This window comes from Xyrauchen texanus, chromosome 8, assembly GCF_025860055.1.
Source record: "Xyrauchen texanus isolate HMW12.3.18 chromosome 8, RBS_HiC_50CHRs, whole genome shotgun sequence".
Lineage (NCBI taxonomy): Eukaryota > Metazoa > Chordata > Actinopteri > Cypriniformes > Catostomidae > Xyrauchen > Xyrauchen texanus.
This window is the reverse complement of record NC_068283.1, coordinates 31,616,639-31,638,920: the sequence shown is the minus strand read 5'-3', so window position 1 is coordinate 31,638,920 and position 22,282 is coordinate 31,616,639. Positions and strand designations below refer to the sequence as shown.

General features: G+C 40.4%; 1 protein-coding gene across 1 annotated transcript in view; it reads left to right on the top strand.

Annotated features, from left to right (window-relative positions):
- Positions 1–22,282, top strand: part of plcl5 (phospholipase C like 5) — a 98,662-nt gene that overhangs the window by 61,987 nt on the left and 14,393 nt on the right. Inside the window, exons 2-4 of the mRNA XM_052131318.1 lie at positions 2,448–4,934; positions 12,724–12,927; positions 15,355–15,430. Of these exons, the coding sequence (XP_051987278.1) occupies positions 2,448–4,934; positions 12,724–12,927; positions 15,355–15,430 (2,767 nt within the window). The remainder of the gene's footprint in view (positions 1–2,447; positions 4,935–12,723; positions 12,928–15,354; positions 15,431–22,282) is intronic.

Here is a 22,282-nt window from a genome sequence, read left to right as displayed (position 1 = left end):
CCTGCTTATCATATGGAGGCACAATCAAACACACCCTGACATCATCATTCCTATTCAACCTTCACCGGTTCAGTGCAAACACAGATTTGTTATGAAACACGGCTAACATGCAGACGACCCTCACGGATCTGCTACCAGTATCACACACATGGCTTGGTGAAGTGACATCCTGTGCAGTGATACCCAAGAATTTTAAATGCCCACATAAGCTCAGAATGTTACAGGAAATGAGATACACCCCTAAACATTTTAAACTAAATTGCCTGATAAAAAAATAGATATTGGCCATGCCCATTCTCTGTTCGTGGAGACATGTGAGATTACTAGGGTCTTCTGCTCAGGAGAAAAATCGGAAAGCAGAAGACTAAAGCAAAAGTCTCAGTTTATTTTTGTAAGTGGTAGCTTGACCATGTTTGTTGTGTGTGTTCAGGACCAGTGGCGGCTGCTGGTCTTTCAAAGAGGGGAAGCTCATTTTCGGCCTACATTATAAACTTATTTACCCTATTTTTTGCACTAAATCAATCTTAGGTGTTGATCTGCCCTGCTGTTTAATTCTAATTTTTTCCTCGTAAGGAAGACTTTCAAATGGCTTCGCCAAAATCAGGTCGACAATATTAGCACCGTCTGCCATCGTAGCGCAGTTTCACCCGTACGACGCTAGCCTAGCCTACTGTATGAATGAATGAATGAACGAACGAACGCTCTAAAACAAAATATATTGAACTTGGTAAAACTGAAACAAGGAATGTGGTGTATAATTGTGTGAAATGTATTATGCAAATTGACTAGCAATTTCGCCAAACAAATATAAAGAAATAGGTTGCAGCAGTTTGTCTTTCGACTACACTTGAGAAATCCATGATGGGACTGAGCGCGAAATAGCTTCAGTGACTTCTTATAGTACAGATTCGCTGTCAATCAAAAGGAGATGCTGTCTTTCGACAGATCCTCCAATCATCACGCGGAAACCCGGAGTCCGGGCCAGCCCACTCCTCATTCACCCCCAGAGACGCTGAGCGTCCGTGGGCGGGACATAATCGCAGCATTTATCCAATGACCGCCTATTTTCGGAGCACTGAAAAAACTGTTCAGAGCAGCCCCATTGAAGTCAATGGACGCTCGGCTTCAACAGGGAAATGCACTGACGCTACGGGAATGTATGAGAAGTAAATCGAGTCAGCCGACCTGCTATATGTAATGTAGCTGATTCTGAATGAACTCGTCTTCGAGATGAATGTGTTCTAACGCATTTTTAGTCAATAAATTGTTTACACAATAGTACATATTTGACCATTATTTTTTTTGACATTATAGGGGAAGCTGAGCTTCCCTTGCAGTCTTAAAGAAATCCCCACTGTTCAGGACATAGCTGTGCTTAGCGTGAGTGTGTGAGTAAGTGAACCTCAGCTGTCATAATAAACTTCTTAATAAGACGTGGGTTGATATAGACTTTATATGGTTTTGATCTGACTTAAGACTCCCCTGGTATTACTGTGTGTGTAGAGTAAGTGTGCAAAATGCCTGCTTTGACTTGGAAAGGCTCCAGAGTAGTTCATATTTCGTAATCAGACATATTCGAATGTTTCCTCTGGCTGTGAACATCTTTGTATTATTATCTAGTGTGTATGCATGCTGTGTTTGCTGGTATGAGAGTGGCATGTCTGGATGTGTCTGATTTAACAGTTTTCTCTGTGAGGAAACTTTATTGAAGCTGGAAAGTACAACTTTTTATCTTTAATAGTTTAAATACCACTACACTCTGTATAACTTTCTATTCTTCTTTAACCATTTGCTTGTAGATGTATGTAATTGGTGTCTTTAAAAAGGTCACTGAATGGCCATTATCAAATGCTACATTTTAAAAGCATGATTTAAGTGGCTTATCTGCCATATTCTAATCTCTCTTTTCTGTATAATATTGATTGCTCTGTGATTGATTACACTGACCTGCGGTCAAATGAGCACTTTATTTTTCATACAGCTGTGGTAAGGGTAGACAGCACTTTATTTATGCTTGTTTCCTTTATATATTTTTTCCACTCTGTGGCTGTTAAAAAGTAGCTTTGGTACATGCCTTGTGAGCACTTTGTCTCACAATGTCTACTGTAATTGCACTAATGTGTATATATAGTTGTGAATTTGAGAACTTTATATTACACGTTGTCGCTATTTTGCACCTGACATCCCCCTCAGGAATCAGGATCTTTCCTGGAACAAAAGGAGTAATGATTTTTGATAATTTTGCTGAACATACAGTATCAGGGTTCCCATAGTCAAAGAAAACATGGAAAATATCAGGAAATTTCTAAATTGTGAATCTTAAAAGGTCATAGCAATTGAAACCCAATTTATGCATATGCAAAAAAAAAAACTTTGTTTATATTTTTTCTTTATATACTTTCTTGTCTATGTTATAAATACTCAATAGACTTCTGTTTTTTCTGCAGGATGGCTCAAAGCAGAGGCAGTCAAGAAAGAAGACCGTTTCCTTCAGCTCCATGCCAAGTGACCGTAAGATGAACAGCACAGCCGCCTGCATGGCCTTCATGATGGAAGGCTGTGAGATGAAGAAAGTCCGCTCCAATTCACGCATGTACAATCGTTACTTCCTGCTAGACCCTGACATGCGCTGGCTCCGCTGGGAGCCATCCAAGAAAGACTCAGAAAAGGCCAAGCTTGAGATCAAGAGCATCAAAGAGGTTCGATTGGGCAAGAAAACACCTGTCCTGCGCAACAACGGACTCTCTGATCAGTTCCCGGAGGAGTGCGCTTTCTCAATTATATATGGAGACAACTATGAGTCCCTGGATTTGGTTGCAAGCACAGCTGATGTAGTTAGCACCTGGGTGATGGGACTGCGGTACCTGGTCTCCTATGGGCGGCACATGGTGGGTGTAGTTGAGGCCAGTCAGCCCAGTCTAAGAACGTCCTGGATTGGCTCAGTGTTTGAGCTAGCTGATCCAGAGAGGCAAGGATACATTGATCTGTTTCGGGCCACCCAAATCATCAAGGGCCTCAACCCCGGTATGAGGGAGTCTCGCATTGAACTGAAATTCAAAGAGCTACAGAAAGCCAAGGACTGCTATGGCGAAGGCATTGATTTAGACACGTTTGTAGAGGCCTATTGTGAACTGTGCACACGCCCTGAGATCTTTTTCTTGCTGGTACAATTCTCCAGCAACAAAGAGTACCTGGACTCCAAGGACTTGATGCTATTTGTTGAGGTGGAGCAGGGAGTGGAGGGAGTCACAGAAGAAATGTGTCGGGAGATTGTACATAAGTATGAACCCTCTGCTGAAGGACGCAACAATGGCTACTTGTCCATAGATGGCTTCACACACTACCTCCTGTCATCCGAGTGCCACATTTTTGACCCGCAGCACAAGCGTGTTTGTCAGGACATGACACAGCCCCTTTCACACTACTACATCAACTCTTCCCATAATGCCTCACTTTTGGAGGATCACTATTGGGGCTCGTCAGACCTCAGCAGCTATGTCAGGGCGCTACGCATGGGCTGTCGAAGCTTAGAGGTTGTGGTTTGGGATGGCCCTGATTGTGAGCCTGTGGTATATGTTGGGAGTTCCGTTGCCTCCCAGCTGGCCTTCTGTAAAGTTCTGGATGTCATTAACCAGTATGCCTTTGAGAGCTCAGAATATCCAATGATCCTCTGCCTTGTCACACACTGCAGCGTCCCCCAGCAAAGGGTCATGGCTCAACACATGAAGAAGATTCTTGGAGACAAACTGCATTTTGAGCCTCCCAAAGCAGAGGATCACTACTTGCCCTCCCCTGAGAAACTCAAGGGAAAGATACTCCTCAAAGGGAAGAGGCTGCCTCCAGACTTGCAAGACTCTGAAGGGGAAGTAACAGATGAAGAAGGGTTTGAGATGTCTAGAAGAATGTTAGGTGGAGATGATAAAGATCAGCTCAATGGGATCGGCTGCAAACGGTTGCGGCTCTGTAGAGAACTGTCAGATCTAGTCACCCTCTGCAAGTCTGTACAGTTCAGAGACTTTGAGATGTCGAAACGGGAACAGAAACATTGGGAGATTTGCTCCTTTAACGAGGTTGATGCCAACCGCTTTGCCAATGAGTTTCCCGAGGACTTTGTCTCCTATAACAAGCGATTCCTCTCACGAGTTTACCCTACACCCATGCGCATTGATGCTAGCAACATGAACCCACAGGATTTCTGGAAGTGTGGTTGCCAAATTGTGGCCATGAATTACCAGACTCCTGGACTGATGATGGATTTGAACCTTGGCTGGTTTAGGCAAAATGGCAACTGTGGCTATGTCCTGCGTCCAGCCATAATGCGCGAGGAGGTGTCATATTTCAGTGCCAATGCTCGTGACTCACTTCCTGGAGTGTCAGCCCAGCTTCTGCACATCAAGATAATTAGTGGTCAAAACTTACCAAAGCCTCGGGGCTCAGCTGCTAAAGGCGATGTTGTTGAGCCATACATATATGTGGAGATCCATGGAATTCCAGCAGATTGTGCAGAACAACGAACCAAGACTGTCTCGCAAAATGGTGACAATCCTATTTTTGATGAAAGTTTTGAATTCCAGATTAATCTTCCTGAATTGGCTGCTTTGCGATTTGTTGTCCTCGATGATGACTACATTGGCGATGAATTTATTGGCCAGTACACCATTCCTTTTGAGTGCCTGCTTCCTGGTTACCGGCATGTCCCATTGCAATCACTTATAGGGGAGTTCTTGCCTAATACCACGCTGTTTGTTCACGTTGCCATTACAAATAGGCGAGGTGGGGGCAAGGCCCATAAGAGGGGTCTTTCTGTGAGAAAGGGCCGCAAAACAAGGGAATACACCTCCACCAAGACCACAGGGATCAAAGTGGTAGATGAGCTCTTTAGGGCATCAACACAGCCACTACGTGAAGCAACAGACCTACGGGAAAATGTGCAGGTATGGACTTTGATTTTATTAATTATTTTCACCAGGGTTGATGTTTTTGAGACAAGAAATACCATGCTTCATTGTTTTGGACAGGTTTGCTCTGCTCTAACATATTTCTTTGGCTAGAAATTGCTCTTCATTTGTCTGATACGTTTCTTTAAAATAATAATAAAAAAAATTTAATGACTGGAAAAATAGGAAGTTACATGTAAATAAATTGGTCAAAAAGTGTGGGAACCCTGTTTGGAGATTTTGCTGCTGAATCTGTTTGGACACTGATTCAGGGTCATGCTTTTCAGGAATGTTGATTTAAACCTTTCAGATTCAGATGTTTTATTGGTTCTGATGGGGTTGAAATTATACATACAGTTTTACATACAGTATTGAGTTATTGGTTTGCCAAAATATGAAATTAAAACTCTGACATCAAGTATTGATATTCAAATTATTATTGAAAATATTTTGCATTTCAAGATGGAAAGATCCTACAATTTCTTCCCTCCAGGAGTATTCGATGAGAGTGTGGCTCAATTACTGTAATTTTAGAAAAGGAGTATTAGAAACCAACACCTCAGAATTTTTTTAATTGCTTTAAAATGTTGTGAGATGGTGCTGTGAAAAAATATTTTCTCATTAGAGAGCAGAGGTATGAAAATATATTGGCCGAAGCAGTCTTAATAATTGTAGCCCCATAGCATTCAAATTAAGTGTGTGAGATCACTTGTTCTTTCAGAGTTAAAGTGAAAAATACATTTTATATGAAATGTGACATTTGCTTTCAATGTCAAGTGAAGGTCTTTTAATGTAAAAAACAAAACAATTGTACATTCTTCCCCTGTTTACTGACATCAGCTGCCACGTTTAGTCTTGTAAGCTGTTTTGACCCTGCAGGCAGTTCAAGGGAGGCAAACGGGAGTTAACAATGGATTATGGCAGTACAGTATAAGAAACACAGTAAAAATTACCAGTGAGGTCAGGGACAGGTATAAAGTGAGACAGTGAACATAATATAAAGATCTGGAGAGGAGAGCTTTGTTGTTCATCTCATTAGTAATGCCCCAAAAGCAGCAGAAAAATACGGTTTGTGCTCACTAATGCAGTGTTTTCCTCAGAAGGCCATTATTACAGAGTATTCACATCTTTCACAAAAGGCACAGCACAGATGAAAGAACTGTGTGAGACTACAGATGTTTCTAGAATGCTAGAATTTAAACCACACTTTGTCATTGAAAGCTAGTGGAGGGGTAAAATTGCTGGATTAGAAAGATAATACATCATTCCAGGTCACGTCATGAAAGATGGGAGCAAGCTGCAATTTATATTGATTTCAAATGACTCTTGTAGCCCAGCAATGTAACATGCTGTCCTCTACCACATGGTCGTAATTTAAAAAACTAAAACCTCAAAGGAAATCCCATTAGATGATTAAAGACTGAAATCCGGCTCTGGCTCTCTCCCGCTTGTCTTTAAATGTGAATGCGTTTGTGTGTAGTTGTGTTATCGCATTTTTCAGAATGCTTTTTCTCTTGTATCTCACAGATAGATCCATTTTGGCATACTCTTGCGTCAACCTTTTTTTCTACACAGGTGATCGCACAACACAACTGACCTGGTATTTTATTTCTAAAAATATTATCTGACATGTTTAACTGTTGTAAGGATCAGGATGCACCCCCAACCCCCTAAAGGCAATCAACACAAAAGGTTTGGGGGCCTTAACCTCTGCGCTCTGCATGATTTTTGTACTGACATCTGCACATTTTCACACTCAAATTTATAAGCTCCCTGATCACACATACAGTGGACTAATTTAATACAAATTGTCTAATTTTACAGATAACCCCCTACATTTAAGAAATTATTGCAATAATTAATAAATAACATTGAATATTTGTACAATTTTATGATAAAAAATATATTTTTTATGTCTAAAGTTTAAAAGCATGCCATTTCAGTCATGTGTGACGTCTATTTTCAAGCAAAAAGTGTTATTTTATTCCTCTGGATGGCAGCAAGTATATATTTTTTTCCTCTATCACCTTCCATCACATTATTCTGATCTGAAATGTAGTTGGTGCTCTAATGTATTTTAGTGCTCTTTTTTTTGAAGTGCTAAGATACATAGGTGTCATTAGACAGAGAATCACAGCTTTACAATGCTTTGAACATTTAGTCTTCAAGAGATTTTGCTGATGATTTGTTTCTCATATTTTTTTACCGAACTTCATATTTTGTTAAAAAAAAAAATGTTTGACACAACATTCAATTATTCACCCAAGCATGCTCAGAAATAAGTAAACAAGTAATTTCTTTAACTCATTTTTAAGCTAACAACACAAGGTAAGATTTGATATAAAGTTTGTGGCTATTTGGGGCTACTGATCTGTGGTTAGCACAGAAAAAAAGAAACAAAAAAGTTTGCATTACAAAACCAAAATAAAATGTCACTATTTTTTTTTTTTTTTTTTTTTATAATTCAAACTGTGGTATTAAAGTAACAAATTAAACTGTTCATTTGATATAGGACTTGTCTATTTAAGTGCTATGTGAAGGACTTTTATATTAATTTAAAAATGTATACCACATATGCCTAGATTATGCATCCAGGGACTTCAGTGTTAAAGTGATAAAATGGCTAAAATTGTCATATAGCACCTCCCATCAGAGTTTAAGAGGTTAAAGAAAAAGTTAACCCAAAAATGAAAATTCTGTTATCATTCACTCACCCTCTAGTTCTCCTAAACCAGTATGACTTATTATATGTGAAGTAATGGCAGAATTTTCATTTATGGGGTAAACTGTTCCTTTAAACCGCATGATCTTTATGGTCTCCATGGCTTCACAACAATCCAGCTGGGAGTCTTCTTTGTGTAGAATAATCTGTCACTGTGCTGTGGGCTACACTCTTTCACTAATGAAATATCTACTAACAACAGACACACACACACACACACACACACACACACACACAGAGCATGAAGCAGATGATTATTTTTATTCCTAAAAGTGCATTTTGAACTATTCAGACTCAAAAAGGCAGTTGTAATTGCTGCATGCCCATTTTAAATGTGATCTTTCAAAGTAAGAAAAAGACATTCTGCTGTCAGACATGTATTGCAACCATATTCAAAAACCTGTTTCTCATTAAAATCAGCTCTGCATTTAACATGAACATCTTAGTGTGAACAACCCTCCGAGAGATTACTATGCACATTGTAAAGTGGTGAGTCAGCGTTTTTGACAAGCATAGAATCCTGTCTAAACATAACAAGCCTGTTCTAGCTTGAGTTGCATAATTGGATGAATTAGGTTTGTGCTACACTATTTAATGGTTAAATATGAGTATTTCATGGCTGAGGATATCAGTAATAAATAAGAGCTGTCTTAATGTGAGAGCTTTAAGTGTATCTGTGGAGTTTCATGATGAAGTAGCTACTTCTATTTTTAACTTCAGATGTGCTCTTTCAGAGGAAAATTTAATTGCTCAGAGTTTGCTCCTTTGTATATCTGTAGACATTATTTTTTTTAAGTGCTTAAGTATTAACTTTGTCTAAGATGTTTATCTTAAAAGATAAATAAAAACCTAAACAAATGTGACATTTGTTTACATGCTATAAGAGTGTACATCTATAAAATATATGTGGTCTACAATGTAATGTGGTAAACTTTGGTCACTCGCTATTTGTGATGAATTTGATGAGAAATGTTTCAGTACACATTGAAATCTCTGATGTTTAATTTCAGCTTTTGGTATCTCTGCAAACCTGAGCACATCTAAAATAAACAAAAAATGAGAAACACGAGGTTACTAGGGTGTTTTACTCAGGAGAAGAATATTAGAAGCAAAAGTCTTCAATTGTTCTCTATTTAATCTCATTACTGTCTAGAGATTTATTTCCTATGGTCTCACTTTTTATTTTGAAAAGCCACAATACATTTTACAAATAAGATTTTATTATCTATTATTCTACATGACCACAATTATTTTTTTACCCAGTATCTGTGATCACATTAGCCTGATTTTACCCTAAATATTTCTGATTCATTTTCACATTAGAGCTCAGCTAGCATGAACACCCAGCCCTCCCCCATCTTCTTGACCCATGAAAAAACACAAATGCCCTTCTTTTCACAAGCACAGGACAAAATGTCTGGAACACATTATCCAAGCACGTGCCGGAATCGGCTCTTTCCTGCGCTCTTGTCCCGCTGTTTGTGTGTGAATTTAATTATGGAATTTGGACCATGCAGCAAAGAGGTCATTACACTAAAAATGACTGATGAAAGTCATCAAAAAAAGATATCATGAAAGTGCATTAGACAAGATAGGGCTGCATTTTGGCCATTGTATTTGTGTGGGTGGGTGTGTGAGACTGCTAATAGCTCTCTTAAATTAACTAATTGTCCAAGTCTGTTCTGAAACAGCTTGTACAGTATATTTAAACAAAACACTAATATCACTTGCACACACACACACACACACACACACATGTTGGTCTACCTATCATTATGAGGACTTTCCATAGACATAATGACTTTTATACTGTACAAACTATAGATTCTATCCTCTAAACCTAACACAACCCCTAAACCTAACCCTCACAGAAAACATTCTGCATTTTTACATTTTCAATAAAACATTGTTTAGTATGATTTTTAAGCGATTTGAATTATGGGGACACTAGAAATGTCCTCATAAATCACATTTATAGCATAATACCCTTGTAATTACTAATTTGTAACTTACAAAATTGTCCTCGTAAATCACAAAAACACGCACACACAAACACACTTCAATCTTAATTATAAATGTGTGTCATTTTGCTTCTCAAGTTAGCTCATACAACTGAGGGAGCAAATAGCTGGGAGGTGTGTGTGTGGGGGCGGTGGGGGTGTATGTTTTGGTATTATTGTGGGGACTGCATTTCTGAAAATGTCCCAAGTGAATTGCAATTCTGTTGAAAACACCTTGCGGGGATGTCCCCAAAAAGGAAAAACATTCAAAAAGGCATTGTAGTTTCATAAATGTGTGTGGGTGAGTGGTTTTACGTTTGGAGACCATTGTTGACTAAATCTGATGAAACCTCCGATTAACGATTGATAAAGTAAATAGTGTGTGTGTGTGAGGGTCACCTTTACAGTTTCTCCTTTTGGGTTAGGGTTAGTCTGTAGTATTTAAAATTGTCTTCATATAAAAACAAGATAAGTCTGGTTTGGTATGAGGTATGTCTTCATATAAATTAAATGCTGTATATAACCTATTCAAAGTTTGTCCACTCACAACCTTCCTTTTCTAGTTGATAATTAAAAGCAGCTCTGATGTGAAGTCTGTTGATGTCTGGATATTTCACACTCTCTGATTTCTGACATGCATGTGTAAACACACACACACACACACACACACACACACACACACTCACACTCACCACTGTGTGAAATGAAAGATATAATCTCTCATGGCATGGTGTTTTCTGTGCATTGGTGTGTATCAGGAAGCCCCTGGTGGTGATGAGGTTTATGTTTCTGGACAGGGTGTGCAAGTGAGTGATGAAGCTGGAAAAACAGAATTGTTATGATGACATGGTTATGATCAGTGTCAAAGGCTCACATGCAGCTTTCCACCCTCTCACTCATGGATCAAAACACATGTGCCTAATTGATACTCTTGTTAGCACACACACAAACACTGCACCAGACTGCAAATAATGCAAAATACAGTTGCTTGAAATGTTGAAGTAAAAAATGAAAATTCTGTCATCACTAACTTAACCTACACTAATGTCAATTTAGACCGTGGAACACAAAAGGTGAATTTTTAAGGACTATACTGGACATACTTTTCCATTGAATGAAAGGGGACTGGGAATGTCAACTTCCAAAATGACAAAAAAGCTATATAAAAGTATCATAATAATATCATAAATGTAGTCCATTTGAATCTTCTGAAACTATAGGATAGCTTTTTGTGACAAACAGGCTTTAAGTAAATGATGACAGTTTTCATATTATATATTATTCAACTATGTCTTAGGATCTGAAATTATGCTGAGTTTTCATATGGATGCTTTAATCTTCTCTCAAAGACATTCTGTGTTTGTACTTTTTTCCCCAAATGCATGTGATATGATCACTAATAATTTCCTGAACTAAGGCAACATTGTTGATGAGAGAGTTTCTCAGAGAACTCCGAGTGATTTAGCACTTTAGCATCTGATACTAAAAGGCAAAGCTTTGTCCTTTCTCTGTCACACTGGGACACAAAGAGCTGAATATGCTTTTATATGCTACAAACTAGATCTTGACTTTGATCTAGCCTCCAACTATACAGAGAGTGTCCTCATATGCACAGTTTGCATGTATTGAACATAAAAATTTCAATTTCCTTGGGTATGGTAAACATGAGCTTCACCTTAGTTAGAGGTAGTTATCTTTAAAATATCACTAAGAGGTAATATCCAGAGTGCTCCCTGGAAATGTCCACAATCCAATTAGTTCGGTAGCTGGCAAAAAGTCAGCTGGACTTAATCTGAACATATCTAACATGTATCTTACCATTACATCCTAAAGCGGATTTTCAATGGGTGCCGTGCACCCACAGCCAATTAATTGTGGGTGGCTCATGCTAGAGAAAGCGTTTGATGCATACCATAGTCTGCGCAAGATGCACTTTGAGGGTGTAGACAGAGCCAGTGATTAAAATAATATCCGAAAGTACAGCTGGACACAGCTCTGTAAATGTATCATTATTCAACAGATCATGTCAAAATATGTTTTAATATACCAGTTTATTGTTCACTGAGTAAAGCATGTGTGGGTTTACCTCCCCAAAAGTGTAAACACTGAGCCTCCCAGGCACTATCAAAATATAGATGTTTATATTTTGAGCGGCCCACTCAACGCCACCCTTCCCTTTCTATCTAAACCTTTAGCATGAGTTTTGGGTGTGGCTACTTGTAGTTAACTGTTCAACCGGGAGAATATGAATGTCCATGATAGATGTTTTACAGAGAAAACAAAACTTAGCTTCGGCAAAATTCGAAGACTTACCAAAAGACAATGAGACGGAGTAAACCCTGAGTGAACATTTACAAGGTGGAGGACTTTGAGGGACTTTTTGGGGTTCGATTCTTGCTGTGTTGGTTCTCGACTGGTAAGCTACACTCTGATATTGCCACACAAGTTAGCTCATTACTGTCAAGCTTAAAAAAAAATTGTTCGGAATATGTATCGTTACACTTACTACACTTCTGGTAGTTACCAGAAGACCTGTCCTACCTCATCTGCTAGATACACCGCACACCAGCTGCCGTTCAATCCGGCGATGTTATCAGACGAGCCGATAGTGTATTGATGTTAAAAAATAGCATTGTGTGAGGAACAGGGCAAAAATAGTTTATAACCTGATAATCTGCCCTTCAACTCATGATTTGTGTGAAGGACAATAAAAGTTTTTGTTAGAGCCTTTAGTGTTTATTTCACCAGGAAAGTGCTGCGATACGTACAACGTGTGTTCTCTGACGCAATGTCAATTCTGGTCTGTACACCAAGCTGACAAGACATTGGAATGTATGGTGATATTTGGAAAAAATAGCTGCAATTTCTAGATATTTTCCATTGATTTCCTCATTGCAGCTATTTGAAATGGGTTTTAAACAGTTCCTGGAGCTTGCACCTAACCCAGGATTTCTCACTTGCAGCCACACACTGAAAAGACAAGCTCTGCTTTGATAACACCAAACTAAAAGCGACCAGCAATTTTCACAAAGATTTCTGATGTCCTCATGCAATCTCTTTATAGAATGCCATGGTGTCGTTCAAGGAGCTCTGCGGGCTGACTCCAGCTGCTAATATGAAGCAGTGTATCCTGACTGTGTCCTCCTGGATGATAAACAGCGAGCGGGCGCTGCGGGTGACAGTGGATCTGAGCGGGGCCTACCCCACCATGGAAGCGCAGGGCCCCATTCCAGAGCTACTACGCAAAGTGCTCACCGCTTATGACACGGTACGGAGAAATTCTGCAGTGTGGTGCAAAGAGTATATAACACAATGTGCTAGCATGCTTGTATGTCAGTATTACACCATGGTAGGCCAAGGTAAATAGTACAGGAGTACACAAACACAACCTAATGCTGATACACTACACAGTTTAGCTCAAATATTAGTTTAAATTGCTTTAGATAGTTGATTTAATAATAAAAAAATTATAATTTTACTCAGCAAAATAATGTTCTAAATGCATAGGCCTTTTTTTCTTCCATGGAACACACATGGTGATGTTAGGCAGAATGTTAGACAGTCACCATTCACTTTCATTGCATCTTTTTTCCACACAATGAAAGTGAATGGTGACTGAGACTAACATTCTGCCTAACATGTCCATGTGTGTTCCATGGACGAAAAAAAGTCCTATGCGCTGAAGTCCTGCACGCAAAAGTGGCGCAACTCTTTAGTGAATTCACCCCTGAATGCTACATTGAGTCCTCGCCATACAGCAGTGATAATTTATTCTGTTTAGATATTAATTCAACCATTAAGTAAAATACATTTCCTTTGGCTAGAACTGAATTAATTTATTCAGTCACTGCCTTCAGCTGGATTGCAGATAAATATTCTCTACCTTGCTTGTCCTTCTGTATAATAGGACTGTAGTACAACATTTTAAATGCTTCAAAGATGTGAGTGTGATTTGATTCTATCACATACACACGGCAAACCCTGCAAAGACGCTGTATTAAATCATGCTGTGTGTTTCCTCTTCATGGCACAATTCCATTTTGATATGTGTAGACATCCTCATATATAGTTTATGCAGGGATGTACTGTATAGGTCAGCCAAAGCAGCTTCCCAAGCACAGAATAGCAGTTAATGTCTTCCATCATAGTTAAACTACATTATGATGTGTCAAGTGCCATAGCATTTATTAGACTGACAGCAGGGAAGTACAGTTGAAGTCAGAAGTTTACATACACTTAGGTTGAAGTCATTCAAACAACCACTCCACAGATTTCATACACATTTTTTAACCACTCCACAGATTTCATATTAGCAAACTATAGTTTTGGCAAGTCGTTTAGGACATCTACTTTGTGCATGACATATGTAATTTTTCTAACAATTGTTACACAATTCCAGTGGGTCAGATGTTTACATACACCAAGTTAACTGTGCCGTTAAGCAGCATGGAAAATTCCAGAAAATGATGTCAAGCCTTTTGGCAATTAGCCAATTAGCTTCTGATAGGCTAATTGGAGTCAATTGGAGGTGTACCTGTGGATGTATTTTAAGGCCTACCTTCAAACTCGTACCTTTGCCTCTTTGCTTGACATCTTGGGAAAATCAAAAGAAATAAGCCAAGACCTCAGAAAAAAAAATATTGTGGACCTCCACAAGTCTGGTTCATCCTTGGGAGAAATTTCTAAATAACTGAAGGTAGTATATTCATCTGTACAAATAATAGTATGCATGGGACCACACATCAGCCAGGAAGTTAAAGCTCGGTCGCAAATGTGTCTTCCAAATAAGCATAGCAAAATGATTTAAGGACAACAAAGTCAAGGTATTGGAGTGGCCATCACAAAGTCCTGACCTATGTCCGAAAGTTTGTGGGCAGAACTGAAAAAGCGTGTGTGAGCAAGGAAGCCTACAAACCTGACTCAGTTACACCAATTCTGTCTGGAGGAATGGGCCAAAATTCCAGCAACTTATTGTGAGAAGCTTGTGGAATGCTACCCAAAATGTCTAACCCAATTTAAACAATTTAAAGGCAATGCTACCAAATACTAACAAAGTGTATGTAAATGTCTGGCCCACTAGGAATTTGATGAAAGAAATACAAGCTGAAATAAATAATTCTCTGTACTGTTATTCTGATATTTCACATTCTTAAAATAAAGTAGTGATCATAACTGACCTAAGACAGAGAATGTTTTCTACGATTAATAGTCAGGACTTGTGAAAAACTGAGTTTAAATAAATTTGGCTAAGGTTCCTGTAAACTTTTGACTTCAACTATAATGTGGACACTCCTTTCTAATTAACAGGTTTGGTGTGTGAAAACCTTACTACTACTGCTGAAAAATTGAGTGTGTCCAGCTTTGTGGCAACAGTGTGAGTCGGGTCCTTTTCTGTTCCAGCATGACAATGACCCTGTGCACAAAGAGATGTCTATAAAAAAATCATTTACTGAGTCTGGTTTGATGAGCTAGACTGGCCTACTCAAAGCCCAGACCTGGCTTTCTGCAGGAAGCACATTTATTCTTGTCTGGCCTATGAAATGCAACTCAATCTCCTCTGTCAATACAGCGTATTACTTGGTGTGTGTGGATGTTTTTGTGTGTTTGAACCTCTCTGGAGGGGGATTGTCTGATCTGAAAGTCTCACTTCCTTCTTAGACCTGACTTCCTGTTTCCTGTTGTTGGTTTCCCATAGATGATCCAGACGAGTCGCACGCTGATCGAATCAGCCGACGTCGTATACTCTAAACTCACACAAGCACAGCGAGCAGGTATAGTTGTGCACACACACCCGTCTGTTTCTAAATCATGATAGGGATTTTCCATTGTTTTTATATTGAGAAAATTATATTTTCTAACCCTACCTCTAAAGCTAACAAACCTTTCAGCATTTTTACTTTTTCATTAAAACATCATTAGTAGATTTTAATCCACTTTCCTCGTGGTGACTATTGGATGGTCCCCACAATGTAGGTGTGTTCAGGTTTTACTTTGCTGTTACTACTATTTGACATTTGTTCACCAAACACAAACACAGTAACAGGACAACCACAACTTCATGGTTCATAATTCAACTGCAGTTTTTCACTTCACATTAATTAGGCAGTATTAATGGCTTTGTAAGTTAATTATGTCTGTTTACTCACTGAGCAACAGGAGCGCTTGGAAATGTGGCGTAAGGAAGCACACAAACATTCTCTCACAGAGTCAAAGATCAGCCTACCCTCACTAATCAAGTGCTACTTTAGTTTAAGTAAATTATTCTCCTCTAGAGTTCTCCCCCAAAGCTAAATTCTTCTGTCAGCTTGGGCCTGTGTGTAATTTTATACACTTGGCCTTATGCGGACAGTTTTGATGATCCTGGGAGCTTTTCTATGTGTATATATATATATATACCTACTACTGACACAAAACCCCACAATACAACACACACAATTGTGCATTTTTTTGAAGGTATGCTAGAGATTTACCCTAAAGCCTTTTACTGTGTTTGAAAGAGAGACTGAGAAAAAAGGAAAAGAAAGAAAGAGACTGAATGAGAGGCTGAAAAAAGAGACAGAAAAAAGATAAAAAAGGAAAAGAAAGAAGGAAAGTGGAGAAAAGAGAGACCACAAAAGGGAGACAGAAAACAATTTAAAGAAAGAAAAAAGAAGAGAGACTGAAAAAGAAAGAAATAGACTGAAAAAAGAGACAGAAAAAAGGAAAAGAAAGAGTGAAAAAGAGAGAAAAAGAAAGAGAAAATAGAGACTGAAAAAGAATGGGACAGAAAAATTTTAGAAAATGGGAAAGAAAGAAAGAAAGAAAGAAAGAAAGAAAGAAAGAAAGAAAGAAAGAAAGAAAGAAAGAGACAGATTGACAGACAGACAGAAAAAAGATAGACAGAAAAAGTAAGAAAGAAAAGCAAAAAATGGTAAAAGATAGACTAAAAGAAGAAAGAGATACTGGAAAGACGGACAGAAAAAGAAAAAGAGACTGAAAAAGGAAAAGAAAGGAAGAGACAGAAACAGAGCAAAAAAGGATAAGAAAGAAAAAGTGAGACTGAAAAAAGAGACAGAAAAAAGAGAAAAAGGAAAAGAAAGAAAGAGACTGAGAGACAAAATAGAAAGAGACGCAGATGAGAAAAAGGAAAAGAAAGAGAGATTTAAAAAATAGAGACTGAAAAAAGAGAGAAAGAAAGAAAGAAAGAGAAAAAATGGGATTGGGAACCCTTATTAATGTTCTCTTAACCCCTGTTTGATCACATGTCACAGTGAGTGTTTTTACATGCTAAGTCTTACACTGATCATGCTTTATAAGCCTGCAATTTATGTAGTCATGTAAACACCTTAAACAGCTTTCCTTTAGTGGTGTTTGGTCATAAAGTGTTTAAGCATAAACTATTAAACGCACAGATAATGGCCCATTTCCCAGATTTTGTGTTACATGTAAATACCTTTTCCCGGGATTCTTAACAACTGATCCAAAGTGTTGTTCACATACCTGTATATGTTTTGACATCAAAAGAATGGGCAAGAATGATCCGAAGTCTCATGGAAACACTGTTGTCTTTTTTTTTTAATAAACAGGTTTTTGCTAGTTATAAGCATGTTGGTGTGCATAGAAACACACTGATTGTTAATGGAGCAATTTTCTATAGGGAGTGAATGATTATCAGTCAATTAAATAAGGTTGTCTTGATAGCAATGTCTCCTGGCCTGCTCTCCCTCATCTTATGTTCTTCTATCTCCCTTTATCTATCTCACACTAGTGGATAGGTTGAATCACGCCTTTGCCAATGACCTTCTCTGCTCTTACTGGTTTTGACTCAAAAATAAACACGTTTCTACAGCCCTCACAGTCTTTCACATCTCTCACCCATTTGCTCATGCAGATTTGGACTTGTCTAGCTGAGTGTCACAGCTGCCAATCTGAACCTTAATTAGCAGAATGAGAGGAGGGGGCAGCTGTTTGAGCAAGAGAGAGAGAGAAAGAGCAGTTGAGGTGCTGATAGCATTGTCCAGAACCTCTCCATTCTAATAAACACTTCAGTCAGACTCTGCTAATTAAAAGTGAGTTAAGTTATTATGATGGAGAGAAGGCAAGACTAGGCAGAGAGAGGTAGAGTAACTAGAACTGACCATTCCAGCTCACATGAACATGATTCTTACATTTCATGGTTGGGCAAGGCCAGAAACACACTTTTCAGTAGTACACAAATACAGACATTGAATGATTAGTTGATGGATGGATGGATGCATTGATGGATGCATGGATGGTCATGCACATGTGTAAAGTATGTTTTGGCCCTCTTAGACTTACATTTATGGAAACAGATATAAATACCCAGCTATATGGATTCAAACACGCATGCATCAATATAAATAAAACGGAATGCATTTAGTTATATTCATGATAATCTGCTTGACATGCCAGTTAAACCATTTCAAGGACTCCTATCATCTACTCATTGAGAAGGCTAAGCAATACTGCCCGTAACTAACAATCTTATTTTCTATTCGTCGCAGTCACTCAATACTTTGTCCTGTTACCTCAATCCTTTATATCATTTCTTCTCTTAATCCTTTTCATTATTCCTCTTTTTTTCTGTGCCTTCACAGTGACACATCAGATTCCACCCCAAACAACAACATGTCACATCCAATCATCCAATCAGGAGGCAGCCTATTCTGAGAGGATCACCATATATCACTGCCATTGCCATAGCAACCACATTAAGTGTAACTGAGTGACTTTATCTGTCATTAAACACTCTCATCTGTATCAAACTTCAAAGGCACAGAAACACAGAAAAATGTACCAACCTTCTCATTAAACAACGGCTCAGAGCGATACAAATGATGCCTTACCCAGCAAATCTTTTGTTATTTGCAACCTTATTTCTCTTTTGTCCTTGTTAGGGATGTCAAAAGTAGACAGTACAATAGATTGTTACCAAGTCGATACTGAAATCAAAATAAAAAGTAACGATTCCAGTCTTTTTATAGTATCGCAATACTGAGGACTGACTCAATTCAGTACCCGAGTGCTGTCTCGCTGCTTTTGAACTCTCACATGTGTATGTGCATGCAGCAAATGCACATCTTGGTCAAAATGCATGTCCTGGTTAGAAATTCACGTTAACACATTCGGGAATGCTTTCGGTGCACAGGTTTTGTGTCAAAATATGGGATTATTGCACCAGTGTAAATGTATCCTAGATTTTAAGCATATCTGACCTGCTGCTGTCTATTATGTTGTTACTGTTTATCAAACAACAATATTGTCAAGAAAAGAGAAAGCCACTTGCTTCTTTTGATTAAATAACTGTATTTGCTTTAATAAGCTCTCTACAATCAAACATGAACACAAAGATAGGCCTAAATTTAAAAAACAAACTGTACAGCTTATATTATCTAGATACTGTATGTACAGTTTGTCAGGATGTAAGAAAATACTTGAAGGCTACATTCCATAGTTTTAATTAAATATTATTATTATTATTATTTATTAATGAAGATTGTTCACAGAGTTTTTTCTGTGACATCAAAATTGTTATAAAGAATTATAAAAATTCACTGGTATTGGTATGGATCAGGATCAAAAATTTACTTTTTATTTTCAGTTGTTACCTTTAAAATTAAATCAGCATCAACTATTTTTTGAATAAGCCTAGAATAATATATCATACAGACACAAATAAAAATACAGCAATTGTTGGGCTTCAAGTCTTTTAAGAACTTTCAAAGTATGCAAAAAAGGAATGTTTTTGTATATGTACTTTGCAAGTAGCTGAATTTACAAACTGGTGTTAAATATGACTGATGTCTTGTGTTCAACAATCCTGAAACAGGGTAATTGTTATGGTGGTCTTTTTATTTTTAACTGTTATAAAGCCACAAAGCACCCGATCTCCAAAAATGTTTTTAGAAATTTGAATATTTATTTTTGGAACTATAGGCTTTTGGATACACTTGGTCAAACCCACATGATAAATGCAACCCCTAAATAAATAACTACAGTTCAACTTGTCTTTGATAATTATTTACCTAGGGAGTCCTAGATGTAGTTCACAATAGCTGGTAACATTGGATAATATACAAACATTATACAGCCATTTTGCTGAAGTTTGATTGGCTGCTGGTGGCCATGTTTTTTTATTTGTCTAGATCATATTGTAGAATATGTTAGAATTTGGCTCCTACAAGAAGCATACCAATTTTCAACGTCATTCATTGTAGCGCCCCCTATAGCCGAATGTTTTCGCGATTTTGTTGGCAGACTCAAAATGTTGAGTCTGTTGTATGTGTATCAAGTTTCGTAACATTTGGCCTTTTCATTTGGTAGATATTGATATTGGACCAATCCGTTGGCTTATATATTCGCAACACTTCGACAGATTAAAATTCCTTATGTCTACTATGAGTGTATTGATTGAGGCAGCGAAGGCAGACGAAGGTTGAGGATCCAAACGCAGTTATCTTTATTGATTAGTAGACAGGCAAAACACAAAGGAAAGCCCACAATGGGGAAACAAAACATAAACTAGAGAACTCGGGCAGGAGGATACATACCAGGCTAACAACATACAACGATAGACAAGGACTGAACAAAGAACCAGGGTATAAATACATAATCATGGGACAAAGGGGCCAATGAACAAACAGAACTCAAACAAGATAACAAGGTGATTAACAGAAGCAAAATGGCAAATTAACGAGGGCAGGTGCAAACAATGAACGGTGAACACGAAAGCTAACAAAGAGACTATGGAGTTACACAAGGGACAAAAGTGAAAAACTAAGGAATGGAAAAGTGACAAAAATGGCAAACAAAAGGGCAACAGTGAAACAAGACAAGGTATACATAACAGAGCCCCCCCTCAAAGGATCGGATTCCAGACGATCCTAAAGAACAAAAAACCAAGGACAGAAAACCCACAAAAAAAAACAAAATGAGGGCACCAGGGGCAGACAGGCAGACCGGGGGGGTACAAGAACAAGGCAGTCCAAGGGGCACAGAGGGCAGGCAGGAAGTCCAAGGGGCAACGAGGGGCAGACAGGCAGTCCAAGGGGGCAACGAGGGGCAATGAGACGGTCCACGAGGGCACAAAGGGAAATGAGACAGTCCATGGGGCCAATAGGCAGTCCCTGGGGGCACAAAGGGACAGGTTTGGGGGCCAGGGAGGTATCGACCGGGCAGGGACAGGTTTAGATGGCCCGGGGGCTGGCCATAAGGCAAGGGCCGGCTCAGGGGGCCTAGGAGGAGGCCACAGGACTGAGGCTGGTTTTGGTGGCCTGGGAGATGGCCGTGGGCCAAGGGCCAGTTCAGGGGACCTGGGAAGTGCCCACAGGACAGAGGCCGGTTTTGGTGGCCTAGGAGATGGCCATGGGGCAAGGACCGGTTCAGGAGGTTTGGGAGCTGGCCACAGGGCAAGGATAGGTTCAGGAGGCTTGGGACCTGGCCGCAGGGCAAGGACAGGTGCAGGAGGTCTGGGAGCTGACCTCAGGGCAAGGACAGGCTCAGGTGGCCTGGGAGCTGGCCATAGGGCAAGGATAGGTTCAGGAGGCCAGGGAGCTGGCCACAGGGCAGGGACAGGTTCAGGAGGCCTGGGAGTTGATCACGGGATGTGGGTAACCTTGGGGGACCTGGGTGGTGGCCGCAGGATAGGGGCCGGCGGAGCCAAGGAGGACTTCGGAGGCTGAGCCATAGAAGACTTGGGAGGTGGCGTAGGCAGGACCCTGGGGGGCTTAGGAGGCGGAGCCGAGGGAGGCCCAGTAGGCGGGGCCGAGGGAGGCCCAGGAAGTGGAGCTGTAGAGGACTTGTGAGGCGGAGCCAAGGAGTGCTCAGGGGGCAACGCCGAGGATGGCTCAGGAGGCGGAGCCGGGGAAGGAGCCAGAGGCTGGGCCGAGGGAGGCTTGGGAGGCCGAGCCGGGAGAGGCGGAGCCGGGAAGGAACTAGGAGGCGTCGGAGGCGAGGCTGAGGGAGGCTTCGGAGGCGGAGCCAGGAGGGGCGCCGGAGGCGGAGCCGAGGGTGGCTCTTGCGGCGGGGCCGAGGGAGGTGGCGCCGTAGGAGGTTCTTCAGGCGGTGAGCTGGAAGGCTTCGGAGGCGGAGCCGAGGAAGGTGGTGCCGTAGGAGCCTCTAGAGGCGAGGCCCTAGGAGTCTCTGGAGGCTGAGCCGCGGGAGGCTGAGCCGTAGGAGGCTCGGGAGGCGGAGCCGTGGGAGGCTGAGCCGTAGGAGGCTCGGGAGGCGGAGCCGTGGGAGGCTGAGCCGTAGGAGGCTCGGGAGGCGGAGGAGGCTCGGGAGGCGGAGCCATAGGAGGCTCGAGAGGCCCGAGGGGCAGAGCCCTGGAAGGCTCGAGAGGCTTGAGGGGCGGAGCCCTAGAAGGCTCGAGAGGCTTGAGAGGTGGAGCTCTGGGAAGCTCGGAGGGCGGAGCTCTGGAAAGCTCAGGAAGCTCGGAAGGCGGGGCTCTGGAAAGCCCGGAAGGCGGAGCTCTGGAAAGCTGGGAAGGCGGGGCTCTGGAAAGCCCGGAAGGCGGAGATCTGGAAAGCTCGGGAGGCGGAGCTCTGGAAAGCTCGGGAAACTCGGAAGGCGGAGCTCTGGAAAGCTCAGGAAACTAGGAAGGCGGAGCTCTGGAAAGCTCAGGA